Genomic DNA, 27064 nt, shown 5'->3' with positions numbered 1-27064 from the left:
AGATTTGGACAGGTGGAGACTAGAAGGTTTGGGGATGAAGACATCCCAGGTTTGGGGAATGACATGGAGATGGGCAAGTGCAAAGTGTGTCTACAGCCGCCCAGTTTGAGTGAAGTATGCAGAAGACTGTTGGGAGATAAGGGTGAAAAAATGTGACCTGGGAAACAGGCCACAGAAGACCTCTGAGCACTTAACTGGGGACTTTTAGCTTTTATGCTGTAAGCAACCAAGAGTTATTAGAGCATAACCTGTTGCTCTGCTGGGGCTAAATTAATCTTGATATCACTGGGAGGGCAGTGGGGCAACCAGAGGCAGGGAAGTCAGCACAGAGGCTCCTCGCTCCCTTGTGGGGAGGCCGTGGGACCATCAACGACTCGGGCACGCCATAGACTAAATGTATTTTAGGGCTTTTAGCAAGAGACTGTACAAGTTGGTGATCTGTACTTAAGGGAACATATTATTACTTTTTTTTTTTTTAATGGGAAGGAGCTCTTAAATTTATGTTATGACCTGGCCTTAGAGTACAAAGAAAAGCCATGGAGAATGTGACACAGACCAAAGACCTGAATTCAGGGGATGGTGAGAGCAATGACAAATGAAAGACACTGGGCCGCATGAGGGAAATATCAACAGGGCTTGGCCTGATTAACTGCACGGGGTAAAGGAGAAAAGTCCAGAACTGAAGTTCTGAGTCTGAATGATGATGCGATAGCAGTAACAATACGGAGTAAATTCATAAAAATTGTAGTTTTTGAAACTGAGTCATTTTGTTGTTTAAAACCAGTTCTGCCCAAGTCAACAGTGCAGTTCATCTGTCATATTTCTGTTTATAGCTACATGTCTAACATATAAATATTTTACAGTTCATTCCTAAGTAGTAGGAAAAATGAGGGGTTTCTATTTAAGTGGAAGACTCCATCTTAGAGATTAAGTATGTCTGTCTGGTGACACTACAGAATACTAAGCAAGCTGTTCTCACAAGATGCAGGTAGAGCACTTCCAAAAGGCAAAAGATCACTTCTACAAAGTTAATGCCATGTAAACAGTAAAAACAAGAAGTACAAAAGAAACATTAAATAAAAGATTTTGCTTTTATTTAAAATAAAATGCATTTATACAGTCTTTAAACCATGGATTATTGAACAATACTGGTAATCTACCCCCTCCCTGGCACCCTTTTGGGCTACGTGAGCTAGGAATTTTCTGACTAGCACCAATGCGGATTGTAACAGCGCAACAGACTAGAACACAGCCAGTCCAGGCATTCGAGTTAAGGACACTGTGGCAAATCATGACTATAATGAAGTCATCCTTAATTTAGCAGATATTAAAACTGCACATTAATTATATTTTAAAGAGCATTTAATTAATTGCAAAGATGCAACATCCAAGCCATTTGCTAGTTGTGAGTAGTTTTTTAAAAAACTGTACAATCTTATAAAATTTGTGTTTGTACATTAGTTACACAAAATGCATACTTCATAGACGTTTACTTCATATTGTAATGCAAAGGTTGCATATTTTAGGCAGACAGTGAATATGCTGGTGAATACTAAAAGTGTTGTAATACAATATGGTGTAAAAATAAAAACACAAGACAATATACATACATGCTTATTCAAGGACAAAAACAAACCAGGCATGACGACTAACAGCTATTTCCTTCAAGATCAAACAACGACAGTATTAAATATCAGGCACCTTCTGCAGGCCTGATTTATTTTGGAGGGGGGGGGTTGGGAGCAGACAGACGACAAATGGCGACCAGAAGTATAGGCTGTTTGAAAAATACGAGGTCAAATTAAACATACATTAAAACACATGCATTAAACATGATAAATAGACTTCATATAGTTTAAGCCCTGGATAGCTTTAAAGTAGATGGCTTGAGTTTCTTACATACAGTTTGGCTAGCTTGAATCAGTGATGTTTTGTTTCTGACTTGCCCACTACTTGTTTTCAATTCATGGCCCTAAGGAACGTGTGCCATATTCAAGTCCATACATTGTATCATGACAGCGAGTAATAGCCGTGCTTGTTAGTGCACAGATTAACTGGTCTGGTAAGGCAAAGATGTTTTCATGATAAAATAATAAATTTCAAGCTTACTTTATTAAGCAGCATATAACAAACAGCTTTTAAACTTAAATAACTGTTATGGCCATGGAGCTTCATTACACAGCGTTTCTGTTCACACCCAACCACTGGTAAGTTTGTAGAACATCTCTTCATCTAAACTCTCATTTTGGTCTTTTGCACGTGTTGAGAGAAATATGTAGCCACCAATGAATTCATGAACCACTTTGCAATCTACTTCAGTACAAATGAAGGACAATCGTACTTCATCTGCAAACTCTACAGTGACCTAGAACAAAGACAGAGAACGATCAGTCCCTGCAAAACTCCAGATGGTTGGGTCCAAGTGAAGCTACTGCGCTTAAGGTCTGTCCTTATCACAAAATACTTGCTGGTCCTCAAATATCTTTTTAATCCTAAACTAATAATGCCTTTAAGTCCAAAAGCATAACTAAAGTTTACTAGCCTCTCCCCTCCTCCTTTTTAGTTTTCTTGTTCTGAAAAGGAAGACTGAATGCAAGGGGGCTTAGGTCATTAGGTTCCCAAATGGTCTCTGGTGATTCAATTAATGAGAATGTCTCTCTTGAAGTCCTGGGAGAAAACCTACTTCCTGTGTTTAATATCTGCTTTAGATATTTAACCTTTAGGTTTCATGTTTGAATATTTCAGAAATACAAGGTTCTATGAAGTAACTGAAATCGATACAACAAACCCAGCGACCCTAAAACAGATGACTTACTAGTAAAAACATCCTGTTTATTTTAAATGATAATCATGTACTCCAAGGCTAGGGGCAGCATGATGTGCCAGGCTTTAGAGCCCTAAGTATCCCAGTTTGAATCCTGATTCTGTTACTAAGTGTGTGGTCATGGACAGTGACGGCCCTCAGTCCTCTAAATTCTAGCGTCCTCATTTGTCAAGTGGGGATAATCCATCAACCTTACAGGGCTGAGGTGAGGTCTAGTATCATGCCTGGCACAGGCATTCAATAAAGAGTAGCTGCTACTTATCTAAAGAGAAATATTTACCTATTTATCCGTTATAGAAAGATAACCTTAAAGACGAGGCACTAGTGTAACATATAATTATGTTCTTAGAATTTAATATCTAGGCTAGTTATGAAATAGGCAAGTTTAAGTAGGAAATGAATAGAATTTATCGGCCTTTTTCTTCTTAATTCATTCATTTTTAGCAGACGGACTACATATGCATTCAAGTAGCATAGTTACAGCTTACCATTTTTATTTCCCAGTTTACATTCCACTGTTTCATGTTGCTGAAACGCCAGGTTTTAATTGCATCTCCTGTGCTGGCGTCCATCCTAATCAGTCTGTTGTATGCAATTCCAATAAGTTCTTCTTTTTTGCCCCCTTGGAATCTACAGCATTAAAAACATAAATAAATGTTTTAAAACATGTTGGGGGTGGGAGGGGGACATGTTGGTCTGTTTTTCTTCAAGACACGTGTGTTTTAATTCTAAAAAAAGTGCTATTCTTGCACAAAACAGAAATGCAATCATTTTGAATTTTTGATGAAACAATTATAAGTATAGAAAATACATTCCAACATTCTTTAAATTTTACTGTGTAACAGGTTAATGGGTCTCAGGAGGTAGCTTTAAATGTTCAATTTCTAATTATATGAAGTAGATTAAGTAAAAAGGCACAGATTATGGTTTACACATAGGTGCTTAGTAGAACCACTGACCTTGCAATAAAGTGTGTGATGCCGAATTCTGGTAATGACTGCCAAGCTTGAATAAATCTCATCTTGGCTTCAATTAGACTCATCTGAGCTACATTCTGATGGGCCTCCAAGATTCTTGCTGTTATCTAAACATGATTAAACATCATCTTTACCATTAGATATTATTCTTTCATGGTAGAATCAAGGCAAAAAAGATTAAAACATTGAATTATGTGCCCCACCCAAAATTATGTATTGCAAGAGTTGGAATTAGAAAATATCTGAAGCTACATTTGGGAATTTTAGTAAAACAATGACTTTCCAAAATAAACCTCAATATATATTTTTTCTTAATTTTAGTTTCCATATGTCAAGAAACAGTGAACTATTAGGACTGTGTAACTGCCATTCTTGAGACATATTCAAGTACACATACATATGATACTGCATTATAAAACTATATTTTCTAATCCTCATATACACGAGGGGTTTTAAATTCAGCACCAAGATAATATGATCAGAATGAGTACCTGGCATACAAGTTTCTAGCAGGAATAATATATATTTTTAGCAGCTTTAAAGTACTTGAAATCACTGTAATAACTTTAAAAATTTTCTAAAGGAATCATTAGAAAGGTTAATTTTTTAATTTAAATTATACTCACTTTGGGATGACTATTCCCTCAAAGAGTAGAAGGAAATTAATCCATGAGGGGAGATTGTAGCTAGGGCTTTAAATATTTTTAGTTATTTCTTTTCTTTTTCTTTCTTTCTTTTTTTTGTAAATATGGAGAACTTACCAAATCTCTTATATAGCCTGGCTGTAGATGGCAATGCGAGGAAAAGAAAAAGGAAGCAGAAAGAAAAAAAGGCAATCAGAAAAAATGGCAATGAAGCAAAGAAAAAGTTGCGGTAACCTGCAAACCAAAATTCCAGCCAAAAACCATGCAAAAAATTACTTTAGATGGAAACCAAGCAAAGTAAATGCAAGCATGAAAATGAAAATGAGAAAGCAGCGATTACTTTCCATTTAGAATACTGAGAAACACTTCCCATTATTTTAGATTGTTAAGTGTTACTAAAATTAAGGGTAGAAATTTGTAGGGAGAAAATTAAGAGCAAATAACCTTTCCCCCTTCATGTACCAGTTCTTACTGGTTAGGGTAAAAGCTAATGATTTTAGTAGCAAAATAAAAATTAATATTCAAAAGCCTTTAATGTTGTCTCATATTGAGTCAGATAATATGTCCATGCACCGCTTTTCAGAAATAAGTTGAAGGCATAAAATAAGTGCAGTGACCATACTGTTTTCTTATTTACACAAGAAAAGCAAATCCCTCAATTACCATCTGTTTTTTGCATCCTTTTTCCTGGAAGGGAAAATAAAAATATGCCATACACTACAGTAGGAGTGGTGGCTATAAACATATTGGTCCATTTCAATTTGGATTAACATGGATAAGACGTAGAACAATTCTTTCCTTTAAAATGTTAAAATCCAGTTTGGGAGACATCTATGTAAAAAATATCCATAGCAAATTTAATTAATATATAGTTTTTAGGAATTAAAGTAGATTAACTATAACAAAGGCTATATTGATGGACCCAAAGACTTTATGCCCTGGTAGGGCTGAATGACCCCATGGCCTGCACGTCTTAGACCTACCTGAGCCCGGAGTGCCACTGGATCATACAGTTTAACAAACAATTACTGAGCAATATGTCCAACGACTAGTACACACCTGACACAACTAAACTAAACTAAACTCCTGCTTATCAGCACTTACTAGGTGTCAGGGCAATAATATGACTCAACCTCCAAGGAGAACTCAAAAAGAATGTGCATTTGATAAGATGCCAATGTGGAAGACAGGGCTAGAAAGATCCTTAATCTCAGACCACACACATACTGCCATCCTGCCAGTTAAAGACAGTCACACATTCTCTGTTCTCAAGAGAATTTTCAGCTGACATCTATTAAAGAACTCACCAACAGAAAAGTACTTTTAAAGCAAAAACTATCATTTTAAAGGCTTCTGAGAAAACAATACCTGTCTGACAACTAAACCAACATTTGGCAGTCTTCACAATTATACTTTAAGATCTTTTTTTCCTAATACCTGATAGTGAAATGAGATTGCTAAAGATCTGAAACTATTCATTGACTTTGAAGGCAAATGAATCCACTTTTAGAGACAAGTCTCTTTATAAATAATTTTTAAATGAATTAACTAAGAATAAAAAATGAAATTAGAACTCGATTCACTTTCCCTTTTTAACTTACAATCTACATTCCACAAAGCTCCCCAGGGCTGCATTTCCTCCATTCCTCACTACTCCCACTCCATATGACCGTGGGACAGACCATTTCCATGCAGTTTACACAACCTCTGCAACTTAAAGATGAATACTTGGTGATTAAAACTTCTGAACATTTCTAGCTAAGTGATTTCATATCCATATGATAAAGACTGTATTTAAAGTTAAGAATTAGTAAGTGTTCTGGATACATCACTGGGCCTTTCCAGTAATGTTTTAAAATTACTCCTTAACAAAAATAAAAATGAAACTAGATAAAAATGAAGTATTTATTTCAAAGTTCTTCTTCACTCCCCTCCTAAACTGGAACCTTTTCCTTTTATGGCATGATGCTGGGTGTAGAGAATACTGGGGGCTATCCCAAGTGAAACTCCCCTGGCAAAGAACCTTTTACGTTGTACCAAAGAACCTTTTTCCTAAATAGCAATCCTCTTATGGTATTGATTTCCAGTAAAGGAATTCTAGACAGACGGAACAAAAGCAGTAAGTTTCAATGAAAATTTACCAAACTTTGTCACATTACGCAAATGTTGCCTAGGTTTTGCCTGTTAATGTTAAGAAAAGACGATGTTCAACGTGGACTCTATCTACCCTCGTAAAGTTTATTTCCAAAGCTGAAAAAGTCAATTTTGACAGCAAGAAGAGTCATCACAGATTTGGTTGGGAAATGCTGGCTGTGCTTTATATCAGACTTACTTTATATAAGGAATAAAGCTGCATGAATTAAGGAACACAATGCAGTAAGACCATATTCAATTTCCTGAAAGAACATCCTGTTAGCAGAGTGATTTCCTCAGGCTGTTTAGAATAAATATGCTCCCAATATTCCACCTCATTATCTTTCATATTAAAATAATAAGGCTTTTCTTAAACGACCAATTTAAACTGACTGAAAGCTATTTATTTCTTATTTTATGTTTTAACCACCTAATACGAAATTAAGACTACCAATTAAAATGAAAAAGTTGGGTTTAAGAGGGGGAAGCTAAAGTATATGTAGAAAGTTAATAAAACCAATCAGCAGAAAATAGCAGATGAAGTAAAGTGAATCAAGTACCTGCTTGTTCTTGTACTTTTTTAGATAGCGAGGGGACACCAAACATTCAGGATTTATATCGGTTGTGATCTGCTCTGGTATTAACTGAGGATCTGGATTTAAATGCTGCATCTTCAGAAAGGAAAGAATATTTTGAACTTCTAAGTTATAGGAACTGTCCGCCATGGTCTTGCCTTTGGAGGCCAACCTGCAGGCTGCCATCCAGTGTGCATACTGTTTTTCCTGTTGAAAAGAAATACTGAGGTTTGAAATCTATCCCATGATGGGGTCCTTTGAGTATAAAATATAAGAATGAATGGTCAACTCACTACGTAAGGAAGCAAAGAACACTGAGTTTTACTTTTAATCAGAAAACTTACATTGTCACAACGAAGCCAGATTTCATTCATGCCCTCTGCAACTGGAATGAGGAGTTTAATGTTAAATTTTTGGCCTGAAATGTTCACATCTGGGGTAACTTCACACCCTGTAGTAAAAAAATTATTAAAATGATCAAATTTACTCTTAAGAAATCCCAAGCCAATATAGGTAGCCCTCATTTTATGCCATCTTAACATGTTGAATTTGCTGTCGTGGAATCTATAAATCAGGGAATAAATTCTTTATGCTCAGTAATTTTGTCCGGGGGTGGAGCAAAGAATCAGATCTATATAATATACAAGAGATTTAACTGCACAGAGTTTGTGGCCCTTGATTGAGAAGAGAAGCAAAGAGTCCTATTAAAAGGATATTTTACCAAAAACACTTGCACTCCATCCCACAAGTTTTATATGTATTGTTTTAGTATCATTCAGTTCTTTGAATCTTAAGTTATTTGGGATTTTTTCCCTAGGTTTCTAAATGTACAGGGATTTTTAAATATCTTTCTATAATTAAATCCTAACTTAATTGTGTTTGGGTCAGAATAAATGACTTTTATGATGCTTTTAAAAAAAGGCATGTTTCGGGTGGATTACCCAGTTTGAGCTAGAGTCCTATCATAAGGGCCTCCTTAGGACCCCACTGCTCCCTAACTCAACTGCTCTCCTCTCCTATTCCTGTGTGGAAGCAAGAAGCTTAATGGCACAGGGGAGGGGAGGCACAGGATCTCCTGATTCAACTGAATGCTCCTGGGCACAGGCCTCCTTCCAAAACTTCAGGGTGTTGGAATACTTAACAAGTAGTTCGATTCAGAGGGTGATCATTTGAACAAAAATAGTTTCTTAAGCATTTCTTTGTACATATGAGAAATTAACTGTAAGCACAATATATTAGAAGTCCATCTGGTATAGAAGGTAACATAAACTTATATACATGGGAAGTCAGTATGAAAATAAGTGGCGTGCAGAATTTCACTCTACTGGCAAGTTTTCAGGAATACATACATTTATGGATTATAAAAATCCATGTAATCAACTCTGTTAACCATGAGCTGGTGGCTTTACAGAAGAGAACACAGATTTATTGAATGTATATACCCAGTTAGATAACGGGACAATGGTCAGCATAAATTAGTAACCAGTATAATATAGTGAAGAAGAGCTCTGCAAGCAGACAGATTTGGGTTCCAGACGCTTCTCAACCACTTCATAATCATGTCCAATTTATTTATGCCAAATATCCTGACCTTAAACTCGACCTCACAGGGATGCTGTAGGATCAATAAGATAATGAAGATGTCAAAGCTCCCTAAAGAGTATTCCAAGTGTTAGTACTTAGGTCATGTCACCCTCAAAACGTGTTAAGACCATCCAGTAGGCTCTATGAGGAAGAATGTAAACTGTTAGCAGGGCCTGCTGTTGCCTTTCTCCTTGTACTGGAGCAACTTCTCCCGGCACAGAGAGTACAAGGAACAAGATAATAAACCTCTATGTATCTATCACACAAAAAGAACATATGTTTAAATTGTCATTTTTTTTCCCCATCACATAAATGTTTTAAGTATCATATAAAAGAAACACAACATGTCAGATAAAGGAGAGATCCTCTCCTCTCCAGAATTAACTTCAATCATTAATTTGATGGACTTCTCCCCTCTTTGCTTTCTTTTTAGAATATTTACTCCACATAAATAGCTACCACATTAACTCCTATACAGTCATTAGAAACAATTAGGAAGTTGTGTGGCAATATGTTTAACCTGCAAAGTTAAAACAAAGAGATGTCTGAAGATACACAATCTTTGCCACAAATTTCATTAATCATGCAAGTAGATTTAAAGTACGCAAGCCCATAATAATTAGACCTCTTTTTAAAGTAAAATGCCAAAAAAAACTAAAAAAGGAGAGACCAAGCGAGTGGTAACTCAGGCACTAGTGTAAGCACAGAGGCACTCAGTAGCCACATTTCAGACAGTATTCACCCCACGCCTCCTCCAAGCACAGGCTACCTGCTTCCACGGTAACATGCTGGACCTCACTGTAACCCAATTACTAGTTCTCTGAAGCAGTAAATGCAAACAGCCCACTCTGATCACAATCTTCCATTGAGAGACCCAATCCTGTGACCCCATCACTTTCTCCCCATCATGTTTCCACCTCTTCCTTCTCTGCAGTCCAGCCTGGACCCCGCTGCACCAGCTGTCACCTCCAACTCCCCAGACTCACTGTCTTTCCATTACACACACTCAGCAAACCCTTAACCCTAGCTCAACCCAGCCATCTACCACTTACTTGCCTCTGCTCTGGCTGCTGAGCACTCTATGAGGGAAAAGGGGGAGAAGAAAAAAAATCACAAAACTGAGCAGATAAGTTTCACCAGAAATTCGTAAATTCCCAACCTTAGCCCGCCCCTTGACACTGGCAAGCCTTCTGTGTTAGCAGACATTCTCAACAATGTTTATTTCACATCTTCTCAGGCCTCCTATGCCACTCACTCTCAGGGGACAACCTCACATGTTACTTTCCCAAGAAGACGAAAGCCATCAAAAGTGAGGTGCCCCAACTTCCTGCCACCAAAGCAGATAAACCTGGCTGCCCTTGCTTCCACACAGTGGAAGAGGTGTCTCTCCTCCCAAGGCTCTTACATCCGAGTGGGCTGAATTTTCTACCACCCGTCAGGAGCCTTGCTCCATCACAGAGATCTTCTCCTCGCACCTCCCTTCCTTTCCTTCTACTGTGACATTTCCATCAGCATTTAACTTCCTTGAGTCTCTCATCTTAAACCATAAAACGCCTCTCTCCTCTACCTTATACCTCTCTCTTCTATTACTGCCCTCTTTCCTCCTTCTCTGTCACAGATAAGGTTCATCAAAAAGCTATCTTTGTTTCCTATTTACCTCTCAATGACTGTACTTTGGCTCCCATACTTAAAAGCCCATTGAAATCTGCTGAATCTGTTCTTAATCAAGGTTACTAACCACCTCCATGTAGCTAAATCCTATGGAGGCTTAATCTTACTTTTCTGTAGCATCTGACACTATTCACTACACTGTCCTTTTCGAAACACCTTTTACCTTAACTTCCATCATGCCTCATTTCCATGGTCTTCCTATATATTATTTTTTGTGGTTTATTTCCCTTGCAAGTTCCTCCTCCTCTAATCTGCCCTGTCCCTTAAACATGGGTGTCCTGCAAGGTTCTGCTCTTAGCCTTTTCATATTGTAGACAACTATTCCAATGGCTACATCTACCATTAATACTAACTGCTACCACATTGCTATCTGCAGCATGGATCTCGCCCGTGCTCCAAACAGATATCCCACCGGCACCTCAAATTTAAAATAACCCAATTAAATTAAGCTCATCTTCCTCCCCAAACTCATCTCTTCTATATTCTCAATCTCAATACCACCCTATCCACCCAGCTACACAAGCCAGAATCAAGTCCCTCCCCGAGCCTCTCCCAGGTCAATCACCCAGTCTGTTGATCGAACTTCCTCAGAATCTGATGAAGTTGCGCCCTTTTCTCCACCCATATTGATAAACGTAATTTGGATCACTATCACTGCTCTAAAATTACTCCTCTACACTGTAGCCAACATAAGTATGATAGATCCCATCATTTTCATAATAATCTTTCAGTGTCACTTCATTGCTGCCAGTTTAAAAAACTTAACAATTTTATCCTCCAATTCCTGCCAATTTCTTCTGCTATTACCTCTCATAGTTAGCAGGAATGGACTCGACAGCTAATAAGGAAGGGTTCATCCTCCCCGCTTAAACTCCATATTCGGGAAGCACAACCCGCCCTGTGACAGCGGATGCTTCTCTCCCCGCATCTGCACACCAGTCTCTTTTACCAACTCTCCTCCTTCCTTCCACAGATCACAATTTTCTCTTTTGGATCGTAACTGTGACATTATTTCCCCCATGAAGTCTCTCCTAATTCTCTCCAATGTCACTGAAGACTAACTGGTACAGCACCCTTACCTCTTTGCTCCTCTAATCTCTTGCTTACTTTTTAAAGTACTATTTACTGCCCGAATTGTAGCTGTTTATCTCCTGACATGCTCTAAAACATCCTGAAGGATGCGACTGTAATCTGTTCTTGCTCCTGTCTCTAGTACCTGGCACAGTTCATGGCAGGAGATCAATCAGCATCTGCTGAACTGCACTTTTTAGAACTGTGCATTTTAGATATCTTAGGGGCCTTAGAGAGCATCCAGTTAAACACTCTTATTACTCAGAGGAAGATACTAAGGTCCAGATAGGCTACTTTTCCAAAATCGCAGAGCAGAACAGAATCTAGGCCATTTGATTTAGTTTACTGGCAGAGCAGAATCTAGGCCATTTGATTCTTAGTCTAGTGTTACCTTCACCAGTGTGATGTGCTAGAAAAGTGCTCCTTGGGAGGACTTGGGAGAAGTGGGATTAGGACACCCTGTAGGCTGTTCTCCATACCGGGACTTAACTTCTCAGTTATAGAAGGAGAAGACTAAGGATGTAATAGGGACAGAGAAGACAGGGGCCAGAAAACAGATTAAGTCTCTAAATCAAGAGTGGACAATTGCAGCTGGTCCTGAGCAGCTACAAAGGGAAGCAAGAGGACAGCTGCAATAGATTTTGAGAGTAAAAAATAATGGTAAAGACTCAAAAGTTAAACTCGTGACTTAGAGAAAAAGACAGTGAGTCTAACTAAAAGTTTTAGGAAAATTACAGAATTTCAACACATGGGCACAGCGATCATCTACCCAGGGCAGAGGTCCTTCTATTTATTAAAATGTGTGTAACTACACAGCAATAGTTCGGATGACTACTGGGCAGAATAGAGATAGGGGAGAGATTTGGACATCGTGTTGAAATATACTAAAAATATACTAATGCACAATTTACTAAGAAAAATTAAGAATACAGATCTACAGATGTAACTCCGGAGCCCGGAAGCACCTAACGCCTTTCTTAACTGCCTCTCCAACCCCTTAACTCAGGAATTCAAGTCTCACAAGAATGCATCTGGCTGGAATCTAAATCCCACTGGAAATGAGTCTGGAAGATGTATTTTAGTCTTGCAGCTTTGCTGTAAGGGAAGGCACAGTAGAAGGAGTGTGGAGCAGCGAGGAGCCAACCTGCCGCGTCCCCCACCAAGCATGCTGGGTGCCCGGGGCAGCGAGTGCTGGGGAGCCTGTGGAGAGCAGGCTTCCTGGAGGAAGTGGTATCTACACTGGAAGTGAGCTGGCAGTTTTAAGTAACGTCACCGCGAGTGAGAGGCTCATGAACAATCTGCAAGACCAGATGAAGGCTGCAGAGAATCACAGAAAGAGGCAGCAGGATGTCCTCCAGCCACAGAAGAACGAGACCAACCTGGAGAGGGAACTCTCCTACCACCTGAACCACTGCATCCAACAGATGAGAGTGGTGAAGGAGCAGTGTGAAGGACCAACAGAACTCACTAAAACCAAATGAAGCTGTAACTCCACAGACCTGAACAGAAAAAAAAAAAGACCAAAACCAGCAGCTCTGACCCTTGGCCAGGCTCAGTCTGGGCCACAGGAAGCAAGCCCACCACAGCTGCCACAGGACCGCAGAAACAGGTCCAGCAATGTGTGCCTCAAGTACCAGCCCCTGTTCTGAGACAGCTTTGGATCTGAAGAAATAAGAGGAAACCAATGAGATTCAGGTTGTCAGCTAGGAGGAGCCTCAGAGGGGTATCCTGGGGCTGCCCCAGGGGCCAGGACGAGAGCAGTGTTGATGACGACGAAAATGTGCAGGGAAGAGGTGTTGGGAAAGGGGAAGAACTCAGCTAAACCCTGCAGGTGGCTAACCCACTGGTGAGCCAGAAAACCAAGAGACTGGGGGCCTGAGCTGGACCAGCTTGTTAGCAGTGAAGGTCAGGAGGATGCTGATGAGGAAGGGAGACCCCAGCAAAAACTGGGGGGAGATGTGACTACAGCACAGATGAGAATGAGGCAGACCCTGAAAATTAAGTGGGCAGCTCCTGCAGAATGAGGAAAACCTAAACGTCCTAATACTGAAGAACAGAAAAGAGACATCATACATTTACTTGGGATAAAAGTACAATCACACACTTCAAGTGAGGACTGCACAGAGATTACAACAAAACATTCATGTGAAATTGAATACTAAACAAAAAAGTACCTAAAGCAGCTAAGAAACTAAAAAACTAAACAACTTTATCCCCCAGCAAAACAAAGTTTATTGAATATTAGCTAACAGATATTCCACCATCAATATTGGTCATTCCAAGGCTTTCCTTACCTCTTAGGTTCATCTGATGAGCTGGTGTGCCACTGGATTCTTCTTTGCTCTTATAGCAAGAAATAGATGTGTCTTTAAAGGTGCACCAGTACTGCTTGTAACCTTTTAGAGTCAGCTTTTTTGGCCTATGTGTCAAACAGAATTAGAAGGAAAAAAAAAACACTTTTGAAATAACTTTATCAATGCTATGTTTTAGCAGCAAAGTTTCACAATGTTAAAAGTCTGAGACCAAGTTTTACATATGCTGAATTCAGTTCCCTTTTGGCCAGTGTGTTATATTCAATGTTGCTCTTACTGGATTTGCCCCTCCTTTCTCAATCTACTCAGGAAGATCTTACAGTGAGTGGGCAGAGGAAGACAGTAAGGCAAACATTCCAGTATTTCTGTCAGTTGTAGCTGTCCCTATCACTAGCAGGTCACATGGGAAGCATAGGAAAATAAAGGTGAAGTAAATGTCAATGATTGGAAGGTTCCTAGGTCCTGTAATTACCTGCAAGTTCATGATGTCCATAGGGCTGCCTTTGGAGCCTCTCTAAACAAGCAAGTTTACCTGGCAAGACTAAAGTGAGGGAAGTGCTTATCTCTCAGGCATGTATTCAGTGGTGACTTATCTCTCAGGCATGTATTCAGTGGTGACTTTAACTTGTCACTCCAATGTCAAACAGGAAGCATGAGGAAAAGTGCAGGTAGGTAAAAAAGGTGTGTAAAGGGAGAACAAAGTAGGGTAGGGAGCAGCATTTGAAATTGTGCCATTAGCTCAGAAATGTTACATATGTGGAGCTGCTATATGTTCACCTACAGTAAATGGTTTATTCCAAAATGGCTTTATATCTTATATTCCACATCACCTCCTTTCCTCTTTCTGCCTTAATGCCTAGCGCTCTTGATTCTGTGGAGTATGACTAGATCGACAGTTTAAAAGTCTAGATAAGATACACTGGAACCTTGTTATAAAATGTCCCATCACCAAATGAATAGAATTCAATAGATTCTGGGGCTCTAAACAAAGAAACAGCCACTGACAACAGCAGTTCATCATGTACTGCTTTCACCCAGACGGGACGCTTTATACTGATATGCCACTGTATGTTTCAGAATCTGTATGATGCAATCCATCTAGATTTACACAATCTCCTCCCCCACCTTAAGGAAAATGTTTATCAGATAAAACAACTTAATAAGTACTGCAATTTTAATTTGGTAAAGATGGTTATTTTCCCTCATTTGCCAGAGTAAATTTCAAAAATGTGAACGTGGCTATAAAACTGACATTTATTCATTAATATTTGGAATTCCTCCCCTTTTGTACTTACTTGAAAACTTTAATATAGTCAGCAAGTTCAGGAATGGAAGTGATGTCCCCCTAGGAAAAGAATTAAATCATTTTTTTCTCATGAAAACAAAATCTGAAACTCTACTGTTTAGTATCTGATATCAAGAACCAGCTTATTCAGTAAACAAGGAAAGTTACATAAAATACAGATTATAAAGATTTTAAAGGTACAATCACATTATATGGTCACATAGTACAATACAATGGTATTTTCAAATGGCATAAAAAGCTATTAAAAATTTGATCAAAATAGAAATTTATACAACCCACAAGAATATACTGTTGATTTTAATATAGCTAAAACTGCTTATAGCTGCATAAGCAGTAACTGTAACCGTCCATAAAATAGTGTTTCTTCTGTAATAACTAACACCTAAGCATTTAAAAATTTTCCTGGGATCTATTTTTCTCTTCTTTTTGTCATATTGCAAATTTGGAGATCACTAAATGGATTTTACCATGACTTGAGATTAATTTTTCCTCTGAAGAAATATTCTCCCACTACTTGTAAGAGAATGTGCAGACTGTCAAGATCTATCTCTACTGTGTTGGAAGCACTAGACACTAGAACAATATTAATGTTAACAATTTCCCTGAAAGTTTCTGGAAAATTGATGTCTGTATTTTCTAAAGCACTAAATATTTCTCTGTATCCCCCAAACACTTCATGAAAACCTAATTCCACAGAAAGGTATAAACATCAGTTCAAACTAAATCAGTAGGTAAAAGATTCACCCTACCAAAATTGTTGATGTTTTACCCCCTTCCAAAGTAATCTCCAGGTCTGAAAGGGCAGCATCAACTTCATCCACTTCTTTGTCACTGTTGTTCAAATGATTCTCTGATGTCATGATCGACAGCTTATTGATATGATACTGAAACCAGAAGTGATATTTTATTTAAATGATTGTTCTAACTATAAATTTTAAAATGAGATATTATCTGTATCTATACTGAATGTCTTTCATCACCTAATCTGAAAAGCTAAACGTCTCTAAGAATTAGAAGGATAGGAAAATAATGGGCATGGCACCTGAAATCAGTGTCCTAAACCTGCTAATAAATGTTTACTCAAAAAAGTAGGGTCCCTGGACAAATACAAATGAATTCAGTTTGGGTGTCCCTAGGATTTAGAGGGTTAACACCTCTCCCACTGAACTCTACATGAGCAGAGACTTTTTTTAAAAAAGAATAAATTTATTAAAAAAAAAAATTTATTTATTTTTGGCCGCACTGGGTCTTCGTTGCTGTGCACGGGCTTTCTCTAGTTGTGGCAAGCGGGGGCTACTCTTCGTTGTGGTGCACAGGCTGCTCATTGCAGTGGCTTTTCTTGTTGCAGAGCACGGGCTCTAGGCACGCGGGCTTAAGTAGTTGTGGCTCGCGGGCTCTAGAGCGCAGGCTCAGTAGTTGTGGCGCACAGGCTTCGTTGCTCTGTGGCATGTGGGATCTTCCCGGACTAGGGCTCAAACCTGTGTCCCCTGCACCGGCAGGTGGATTCATAACCACTGCGCCACCAGGGAAGTCCACGAGCAGAGACTTTTAAGTGTCTTTTTTCCCCCACTGCAGTATTCCACGTCTAAAACGCAGGCTAGAACCAACAAGTATTGGATGAATGAACAGAATATGCATAAAGTCTTCTGTAGAAATGGATTAACATTGGTTACCTTATATTACTACTATTATCCAGCAGAGGAAATTTAGTTATCACTATTATGTTGAAAACTAAAGTTCCACTTTCCCCCATCCTCAATTCAATGCTGAAAACCTGATCAGAGAGAGATGACATTTACCTTCTCATTCATACATTAGAATAAGGTAGAATATGTTTATATGGGAATACATATACCACCGACACATGTGAATACTCCCATATATATATATGTGTATATATATATATATATATATATATATATATATATATATATTTGTGTATATATAATGAGTAGTGATAACTCCTCCTATATGTAGATAGAAAGATCTTTGGGTATAAAAGTAGTCATGATTTTAAATACACTTAGGTAAGTGGTTTAGAACAAATATTAATGATTAGATTTTGATGCTAAACTTTAGAGAGGTTTTATACAAAGTTAAGCAGAACTTTTAAATCACTTAATCAGTTACCTTTCAAAGCACTAAGTAGCAATCCATATTTCTGAAGGACTCATTCACTGAATACAATCTATTCATGGGAACATTTAGTGAACTAATCCTGAGGCCAAATATCAACATTCCTCTGTATTTTAAGATGTAGTGAATTAGTAATGACTACTCTCTGGCTATATCTTCAGTTGTGCTGAAATGAGATCCTTACAGTGGTAGAAATTTTCATATTCACAAATCATGAAGAAAAAGGCAGGGTGAGGCCCCCAGGCAGTGGCCGCAAATATCAGAGCATATTAAGAAGCATATGGAGAGCTGGTTAAAAATATAGATGCTCAGGTTTGTTCACCCCCAGAGATTCTGATTCAGCAAATATGGGGTCCAGCCTGGAATCTGCATTTTTTACTAAGTACCTTAGATGATTCTGATGCAAAAGGTCCTTCTGAGTTATACTGGAGAAATCCTGGATGTGAATGGGACTGGTCATAAAATCCAGTTTTGATTTCAAAGGGGCATGGAGTATCTGTTAAATGTTACAATACATGATTGGACCTAAATACTTGAAAAACAGTGTTACTAACTTACCTAATTTAATTTTTTTTATCCACAGCTTCTTACTTTGCATTATTTTGTTTCTTTTTACTATTGTAGACTTATTTTACACAAGGAACCAGAAGCTCTAAGGAGAGAATAGTTCAGATTGTAACCTATGTCTAAAATAAAAAACCCTAGGCATCTCCTTGCCATACTTTCAGAGTTTCCCCCTTCTTGTACTGGATGGTTTCCAAGAGGCTTTGGGTCAGTCTCTTGGAAGGCTTCCAACAACTCAGGGGATTTGTAGTCCAAAATTGTCTCAATGAATCTATATTCTAAAATGGTCCAGGAAAGCTATGCTTTGGGGCATTCAGTCTCCATGAATTAAAATCCATGGTTCTGAGGTGTTTTTCACTGAATCGAAATGGAATATCTAATGTTTATTGGGTTGGGGTGGGAGTTGGGCAAAGCTGAAGAATAATCCCATTTCTATGACAGTATGACTGTGTGTATACTCATTCAACAAATAGTTTTGAACACCTATGTGCTGGGATATATCTGTTGGCTTTTTAAAAAAATGCATTATTTTTATAATAAAAAGATAAGAAATACTATATAAGAAAACCTGTGGTTTTCCCCACATACATTTTACATGTATTATTATTCTGTCATTAGCAAAACTTTCACTAGAAAATTATGAGCCCATACTCTAAGTGAGAAAGATGTAGAGAGAACACTATATAAAACCAAGTGAGATAACTCTGAACAAAATTGCTCCAGAATTTAATTAAAGGAATTCTTCAGGTAGTCTGAATCACCCACAAACACAATATGAGAGTCTTAACTGATTAAGCATGTCTCTAGAAAATAACTAAACTAATTCATCTGTCATTACCAATTTTCCCTGTCTGGGCTTCATTTTGATTCCCTTCTTTCAGTGTGTAAAACTAAGGAGAAATGAGCTGCTCTTCCTCTCTAAAGGACAACTTTTTTGAGTCTTAACTGAGAAACTGTTCTGGGTACATAAAAACATTTGGAAGATTGAGGGCATTTTTATTTGTGTTCTAAGGAAAAAATTAAATCATTGTGATAGTGAAAGATATTCATAACTGAATGTCAACCTTGCTTCCAGTACTTAAATAGAATTCCACCATAATCTGAGAACACTCGCCAAAGCCTCACGCAGATATCTGAAACTATTAATCTAGAAAAATTCATCTAGTGGTCAATCAGACCTCAGTGTCTCCAAGAATGATTTGTGGATGCCACCTTAATATTACTTTACCAGTGGGAACAGCAGTAATGAAGTGGGCAATTAATTTTTTAATAAGCCCTACTGTAATTCTGAAACAGGTGGTAAGCAAGAACCACATTTGGAAAAATACTAGTTTAACATTAGCTACCTACTTCTTAAGGATTACCATTCTAAAAACTTATCTATGTTTAGTTTCACTAGTCTCTTAAAATTTTATCATCTTAAAAGGTATTAATTTCTGCCATAGCCCATTTTACAAATATTACCATCCCCAGTTATTTATCAAGTTATGCAAAGCTTCATTTCAGAAATCTGATTCTTAATATAAATTTTATTTCCAGGGGAAAACTGGACAGTTTTAAGCTTATATACATCTAGGGGTGGAAGGATATTTTTCTCCTACAGGATACAGAAAAGTAACTATTAAGTATACCACTAATCTCTTACATAAGACAAAAATTAAATTAAATTCACACATATTTTGCCTTCTAAGTGTCTGTTCACTTTCTACATAGCAAAAAGTAAAACACTACCTATCAGAATGCTACTGGAATTACTATGCCTCTTTACCATTTAAATAATCCCCTACCCTTTCCCCCGAAAAGTCCCATTTACCAATACTCGCCACTACCTGCAAGGCTGCAAACATCATCATTTCTTCTTCGGTGCATTCAATTTCTTCCAAGAGAATAGCCCATTTGGCCTGCTCATAAAGCTGATTAATTCTGATTGCATCATACTGCAGCAAAAGAGATACAATTCTTTTGTAATATATTACCTTTTACATTAACAATAAGGGAAAAAACTACCTATAGGGTTACGTATCCCTAAATATATCCACATCTAATTTTTCATTAAAAATGGCATTAAAATATGCCATAAGATTTTTACATATTCAGTATGAGAAGCAGATTCTGTATGTTATTTTCCAGGGAATAAAACATTAGGTATTACAGACCTTAATAAAAGGAATTTAATTGAAGACATTAAAGTAAGGTAGAACTGACTGTTTTTCAGTATTGTTGTTGCAATTTACCACACTAACATGTCATAATCAGACAGTAAGTTAATTATTTCGCGGAACATCTTGCTCACTGTGGAAAAGCATACCCAGACAAAGTGGCAGGTCCTTGGAAACAGTAATTATTTTAAGAATCCAAAATAGAGGGCATACACAAACACACATAAGCACACACACACATTTGTAGAAAAGATTTACTTAAATGTTACTGAATTATCCATTTAGTTACGTTAATAAAAATCAATAGTAATACTGTAACAATACTATCTTAGAATGGTAACAAAATACATAGCCCCCTCCCACCCCATGCAAATATAACTATGTTCCCAGAACAGCTTTGGCTTTACCACAATTAGGTACGATATAGCCTAAAAAGGGATTAAAATGATTTTTTGTAATTCTACTATATACATTTTACTGTTGTATGAAGAATTAGTTAAGCACATAATTTAAAATGATAAATACATACATTAAAATCTAGGCTATAATCTAGACATGAAAAGGATGAGAAGCAGACAAGAGAGGTCCCCTCACCCGCAAGGATGACATGAAAGCAAAACACTCAAATCTCTGTGCCATGTGTTTTCTGGGGGAAAACATTCCAGATCTCTACAGCAAATTTAAATCTTATCAGAAAGGCAAAGTACTTCAGTAGCACAGATGATGCCAACCATCTGATAGTAAAAACATATTACAATGTTTGGCTATTAAATTGAGAGAAATATAGACTTAAAAAGAATTTTTTTTTGAAGCAACATCTTCTGGGATATATAATTATGTACAGTTGAAGAGAGATGTTAAAAAAAAACACATTAACTTTACCAATTCCGTAGTACCTAACTAGTTCCTTTAAAATACAAATCAACCAAAAGCTCAATTCTTTAACAAAAAGAAAAGGGTTTAGTTATGCTTCCAACTTACTAAAACAACAGACTACTTTAAAATACAGGTGTCTTTGTCCAAAGCTTTGAGTTTTTAATATTATTCAGGACTTGCTATATATATCCAAACAATTCCTTACCCCACCAACTTCCAAAAAGCAAACAAAAAGGAAGAAAAGATATCCCTCTAAACCCTCGGTACCTTTGGATTCAAATCAAAAAAGCTGTAATACTTGAATCGGAGCAGCAAGGCCTCATTTTCCTTCACATCCTGTTCCATGAGAGATCTTGAGGAATCAAGCCACCTGGCCAAATTAACAATAGTGGAACAGAGCAAGACAAAATTAATTCTACCTCTATGTGGATAAAGAAATTCTTAAATTGTATCTATACTTTAAAACTTACTCTTGGTTGGGCGGGATAAATTAGGAGGCTGGGATCAACATATACACACTACTATTTATAAAATAGATAACCAGCAAGGACCTACTATATAGCACAGGGAACTATATTCAATATTTTGTAATAACCTATAAGGGAAGAGAAACTGAAGAAGACTATATATACATATATACGTACACACACACATATTTATACACACACACATGCTGTATGTATATATAGCTGAACCACTGTATATGTGTGTGTGTGTATATATATATACACACACACATATATATAAGTGAACCACTGTGCCGTACAATTGAAACTAACACAACAGTGTAAATTATAACTTCAGTAAAACAAAACAAAAACAACTTGTAAAGTAATTGGTAAACAGCAAAAAAAACAAAACAAACTTACCCTTGGTTGATTTTTGCTTTGTCAAGAAGGGCTTGAGGCTTGAACATTTTGGCCAAGATTTCCGGTGATGTTATTGGCTGACTGACAGCAAGTATACCAGGGTTGCCTTCTGACAAAGCACTGTCACCGAACCAAGCAGAAGTTGGTGACAAGGGGCTTCCATCATGAGCATCGTAAGTGGGGGTCATTGTTTTACTATAAAGTCCTGGGCTTGAATATATACTTCCTAATAAATAACATGAAAAGCAGGTAGTAACTATGAAGTATAGTTATCTTAGTTTTCAGTAATACATGCTATAATGATATAAAGCATACTGAGAAACACAAGCTTCATTCTGGAAGGAAAAGCTTTAGTACATTATTTTACCTCTCTTAAAAACAAGTGAAATTAACTTTACTTGTATAACATTAAGAACATGTATAACAATAAGGTCAAAAAATATAACTAAGTTGGAAACTCTAGGGAAAAAATCAGTTCAAAAGAGTTAGAATATAAGTTAAGGATATTGCTGAAGCAGATAGACCAACACTTTTGTTTTTTAATTGTGCCAAGGCTCACCTTTCAGAGGGCCAATGTAAAGAACATCAGTGCCTATAGAAAAGGAAAGAAAGGAATTCAGAAGGTAAAGAAAGGCAATAATAGAAGACAGAAACAAAGAATGAAAATGAAAAGAAAATGGGAAGAAGAAAATACAGATTTTTTCCTAATTGTGAATCATAAACTGAAGTAAATATTCCAAGTGTATTTAAGAGTAAAGAACCTTAGAAGCTATAATCTAAGTAAAACAAGTTTTGTCCAATTCAGAACAATGAGGTTGGGCTTCCCTGGTGGCACAGTGGTTAAGAGTCCACCTGCCAATGCAGGGGACACGGGTTTGAGTCCTGGTTTGGGAAGATCCCACATGCCGCAGAACAACTGGGCTCGTGTGCCACAGCTACTGAGCCTGCGCTCTGGAGCCCGCATGCTGCAACTACTGAAGCCCACGCACCTGGAGCCTGTGCTCCACAACAAGAGGCCACCGCAATGAGAAGCCCGTGCACCACAATGAGGAGTGGCCCCCGCTCACCGCAGCTAGAGAGCCCTTGCAGCAATGCAGCCCAATAAATAAATAAATAAATATAATTTTTTTAAAAAGTCATTAAAAAAAAAAGGTTGTGCTCTAGTCATGTGTTAGTGACAAACATGTATACATCTATCACCCTTTGAAATCACTGTACCCTGTTTTAAGATGGCTCAATGTAACTGAATAAATTCACATAAATTAAGGGAATAATTTTCTCAGTGAATAGCTAAACTGGCTCCAACAGATTTACAAATAAAGTATTCGAGCAAAGGGATATATAAATATTGCCCTAGAAAGAGGCTAACAAGGTGCATTTTACAATTAAACCCCTGAAGCTGTAGAGATACTGTCTTTTTAATCTGCTTTCTCAGTGTTAAAGGGCTAGGTATGTAGTAGAGGCAACATTAAAAAAAATTGTTGAATTAGTCCACTGATGATCTATCCTCTGTCATCTAGACTACAAAAGTTAAGGAGATTAAATTAAGACTTTAAAAAAATTCAGAATGACATTAAGTAAAAGCACCCCTTCAAAGTTCTAACTCTGTTAATATATTTTATCCCGTAGTCATAATTTTAAAAAGAAAATGTGTAAATGGGTGTCACACTGTTAATGGATGATGTTAATGGAATGGCTGTTTTCCTTGACTAATTTAGGAATATGCTTAGGAATTTCTCTCCTTTCATCTCTAATGACATACCACCCCCAAACACACAATGATAGAAACAATTACCTATGAAAAAGTGCTGGTAATGCTAGAGATTTTTGAAGTTGTCAAGATAGAGTCTAGGAAGAGAACACAAAGTGGGAAAAAAAAAAAAAATCTCTTACTAGCCTCTGAGTATCTGATTTGATACCCCCAAATGTATTCTCCCAATGGATGCTTAAAACAACTTGTAGAATGTGAACATTGTTAAATAAGCAACAAAGAAAGCTGTGAATGCTCCTTTTCAGCCTTCAAGGAAGAACACTGGGATATTTAGTTGTACCTTTAAAAGCAAGAACCTTAAACTACAAGGGCATTTTCTGAAAGAGTTACTTATTAAAAGGGCTGAAAACATTACTCCAGCTCATCTGGGCAAAGAATAATTCTGCTATAGGGAGCATACATGTAAATACGGTGTGGAAAAATAACATTACCTTCTAGGCAGAATCTTCTCATTGTTTATTTCAAAGATCTAGCAAACAAATCTTTTACTAAACATGTCAGAATACTGACTGAAAATTCATTCCTGGTATGAACTATAATTACTATTCAGAATTGAGTAAAGTTAGAATTGATTTATAAACTTCTTTATGAAGTTTCTAAAACAGAAAATATATTCCCCTACATTACACATCATTTAATAGAATCAGCCACCCAATCAATTCCCTTCCCTCTTATTTACCTATACTTTGTGTAATCTACACGTCGTATCTGATCACTTCATTTTTCCCGTTTGTTCTTTTTTGTTAGGCAATCTACAGTAATAACTCATTTAATGTTCCCAACAAACCTATTATTGTCATTTCAGAGGAGCAAACTGAGGCAAGGAGAAGTTAATATACATGTCCAATGTCAAGAGCTATTAAGGTGCAGAGCCAAACTGTAAATCAGCAGTCTGACTGCAGCTAAATACACTGCCTCCCAGGTACCGTAACTTATTTAAGCCATTCCCAGTTGGTGTGCATTTATTCATTTTAGAGTTTTATTATTGATGTCACCACTGCTATTGCAAACAGTGCCTTCCAATAAACAGTTCTGTACCTATTCCCCAGTTCTAGCGGCATTGCTGGGTCAGAGGGTATGTGTGTTTAAGTCCCAGTTCAGTGATAATCCCAACCAGCCTGTATTCGTGATTGCCCAATTTAAGCCGTATTTGAAGCAGAAAACTAATACAGGGTAAGATGAACTAGCAATAAAATATGAGTTTGCTGAACAACATGCAATGATAACTTAAAAACTATAAGGATGAGAAACAAAGACTTCAATAAGCACTACAGTCTTGGGACGCCTACTATAAATATTAAAAACCCAATGTAACCTAATAGCTCCTGAGAGTATCCCTGTATTTTAATAGAGTAGAATCTGCCTCATAACTTAGTGATTATATACACATATATCCTTTTCTAAAAAATACTAAAGTATTTAATACACTTAAGAAATTTTTCCATCAAGGTATCTAGCTCATACCATACTTAGAAAACACATTACAGGTGAATTAAAAATATGAATATTGATATTACAGATAAAATACATAAATATGAAATAATTATAAAGGTATTAAAAGGAAATATAGAAAATTTTCTGTAATATTTGTGAAGATTTTATTAACAGTGAAAACAGAGAACTACAAAATAAATGCCAGATTTGACTACATAAAAATGTAAGACTTTAGTATAGTAAAAAAGAGCACAGACAAACTTAAATACAGAATGCCAGTATAGGGAAAATACTTATCACATCAAAAGATTAGTATCACTAAAACAAAAACACACATAAAAGAAAATGGACAAAGTCCATAACTGAAAATTAAGAAACAGGAATGGCTAATAAATATATGAAATATTATTCAACTATTGTTCACACTCAGTGTTTACCAGGGAAATAAAAAAGTAATTCTGAGATACCTGTCACACTGGCAAACATTTTGTAAAGATTTACAACATTCAGTATTGGGCAGAATGTCGGAAAAGGGGCACTTTCATATACTGTTGATGGGAGTGCAAAGCCGTCGCCTTCATAACTCTTTCTCGGAGTACAGTCAACCCTTGAAGAATGTGCAACCACATTTGAACTGTGTGCGTCCACTTACATGTGGATTTTTTTCAATCCTAAATACTACAGTACTACACGATCTGTGGTTGGTTGAGTCTGTGGATGTGGAACTTCGGGTATGGAGGGGTAACTACAGGTTATACACATATTTTCGATTTCGAAGAAGGTTGACCTCCCAACCCCACATTGTTCAAGGGTCAACTGTATGTCTGAATCTTGGAGAAACTTTCTGGAGTATATTTGACAGAAAAATTAGATACTAGTTAGCTTAGAGAAACAGTTAAATGTAGTTCTTCTACATGGAAAAATTTGACACTATATACAAAGAAGTAGGGAGACCTCTACTCTGACACACAAAAAGATCACCAAAACATACTGGTCAATGAAAAAACTCATACTGAAGAACAAATATATAATATATATGTCTCTCATTAATGTTATAAAAACAAAACTAGACATGCAAGTAGATATAAAACATATAGAAAAGGTACTGGCAACTTGTACTCCAACTGTTTACAATATAGTTATACACAGTGATTAAGAAATGGCTACTTTTTGATAGGGAGTACCAAGGGAATAAACTGAAGTCAAATTTTCAGCTTTGGTTTAGTACATGTCCTATACTATGGTACTTTCATTTTTTATAATGAGGCTGTACTAATGTATAACTTTTGTAATTAAAAAATGATATAGGGGCTTCCCTGGTGGTGCAGGGGTTGAGGGTCCGCCTGCCAATGCGGGGGACATGGGTTCGGCCCCTGGTCCGGGAAGATCCCACATGCCATGGAGCGGCTGGGCCCGTGTGCCACAACGACTGAGCCTGCACTCTGGAGCCCGTGAGCCGCAACTGCTGAGCCCGTGAGCCACAGCTACTGAGCCCGCATGCCACAACTACTGAAGCCCACGTGCCTAGAGCACGTGCTGCACAACGAGAGAAGCCACCGCGGTGAGAAGCTGGTGCACCGCAACGAGGAGTAGCCCCCGTTTGCCGCAACTAGAGAGAGCCCCCGCGCGCAACAACAAAGACCCAACACAGCCAAAAATAATAAATAAATAATACAATAAATAAATTTATTTAAAAAAATGATATAAAGTCCATTAGTATGTATCACTGAGTAAAAAAAACACAAATTATAAATGCATGTATAACACAGTCCCACTTTCATCATTAAAAACAAAAACATAATTCTGTAATATTTGAATTTTTACTATGAGCACGCATTACTTTTATAATTTTTTTTTGGCCACGTCGCACAGCTTGCAAGATCTCAATTCTCCAACCAGGGATTGAACCCAAGCCACAGCAGTTAAAGCCCAGAATCCTAACCACTAGGCCACCAGGGAACTCCCATTGCTTTTACAATTAAAGAATTGTTTTTAAAAAAATTTTTTTATGTTTAAAATGGCAAATTCCAGTGAGGAAAAATGGCATCCTGCATGGTGATTTTCTTGACAGTGCCAAGCAAGTTAAGTACTGAGTACTGATTACTTTCTCTATTACTTTAGGACCCAGACTTTTCCTTTGTCTAGCTGCTTTTAAGAT

The 27064-nt window shown here is 37.3% G+C and overlaps 1 protein-coding gene across 2 annotated transcripts in view; it reads right to left on the bottom strand.

Moving 5' to 3' along the window:
- Positions 1–1068: 1068 nt before the first annotated feature.
- The window catches only part of FERMT2 (FERM domain containing kindlin 2), a 97893-nt gene continuing 71897 nt past the window's right edge, over positions 1069–27064 (bottom strand). For both annotated transcript variants that reach the window (XM_019923859.3, XM_019923858.3), the window contains 11 exons: positions 21702–21927; positions 21100–21202; positions 19627–19734; positions 15847–15981; positions 15087–15136; positions 13774–13898; positions 7498–7604; positions 7139–7360; positions 3784–3908; positions 3313–3454; positions 1069–2365 (listed from right to left, as the gene is read on the bottom strand). In XM_019923859.3, coding sequence (XP_019779418.1) covers positions 2192–2365; positions 3313–3454; positions 3784–3908; positions 7139–7360; positions 7498–7604; positions 13774–13898; positions 15087–15136; positions 15847–15981; positions 19627–19734; positions 21100–21202; positions 21702–21927 — 1517 coding nt within the window. In that variant the 3' untranslated portion in view covers positions 1069–2191. The remainder of the gene's footprint in view (positions 2366–3312; positions 3455–3783; positions 3909–7138; positions 7361–7497; positions 7605–13773; positions 13899–15086; positions 15137–15846; positions 15982–19626; positions 19735–21099; positions 21203–21701; positions 21928–27064) is intronic.

This window comes from Tursiops truncatus, chromosome 2, assembly GCF_011762595.2.
Source record: "Tursiops truncatus isolate mTurTru1 chromosome 2, mTurTru1.mat.Y, whole genome shotgun sequence".
Lineage (NCBI taxonomy): Eukaryota > Metazoa > Chordata > Mammalia > Artiodactyla > Delphinidae > Tursiops > Tursiops truncatus.
Note: the sequence above shows the minus strand (reverse complement) of the source record. Positions and strands in the feature narration are given on the sequence as shown.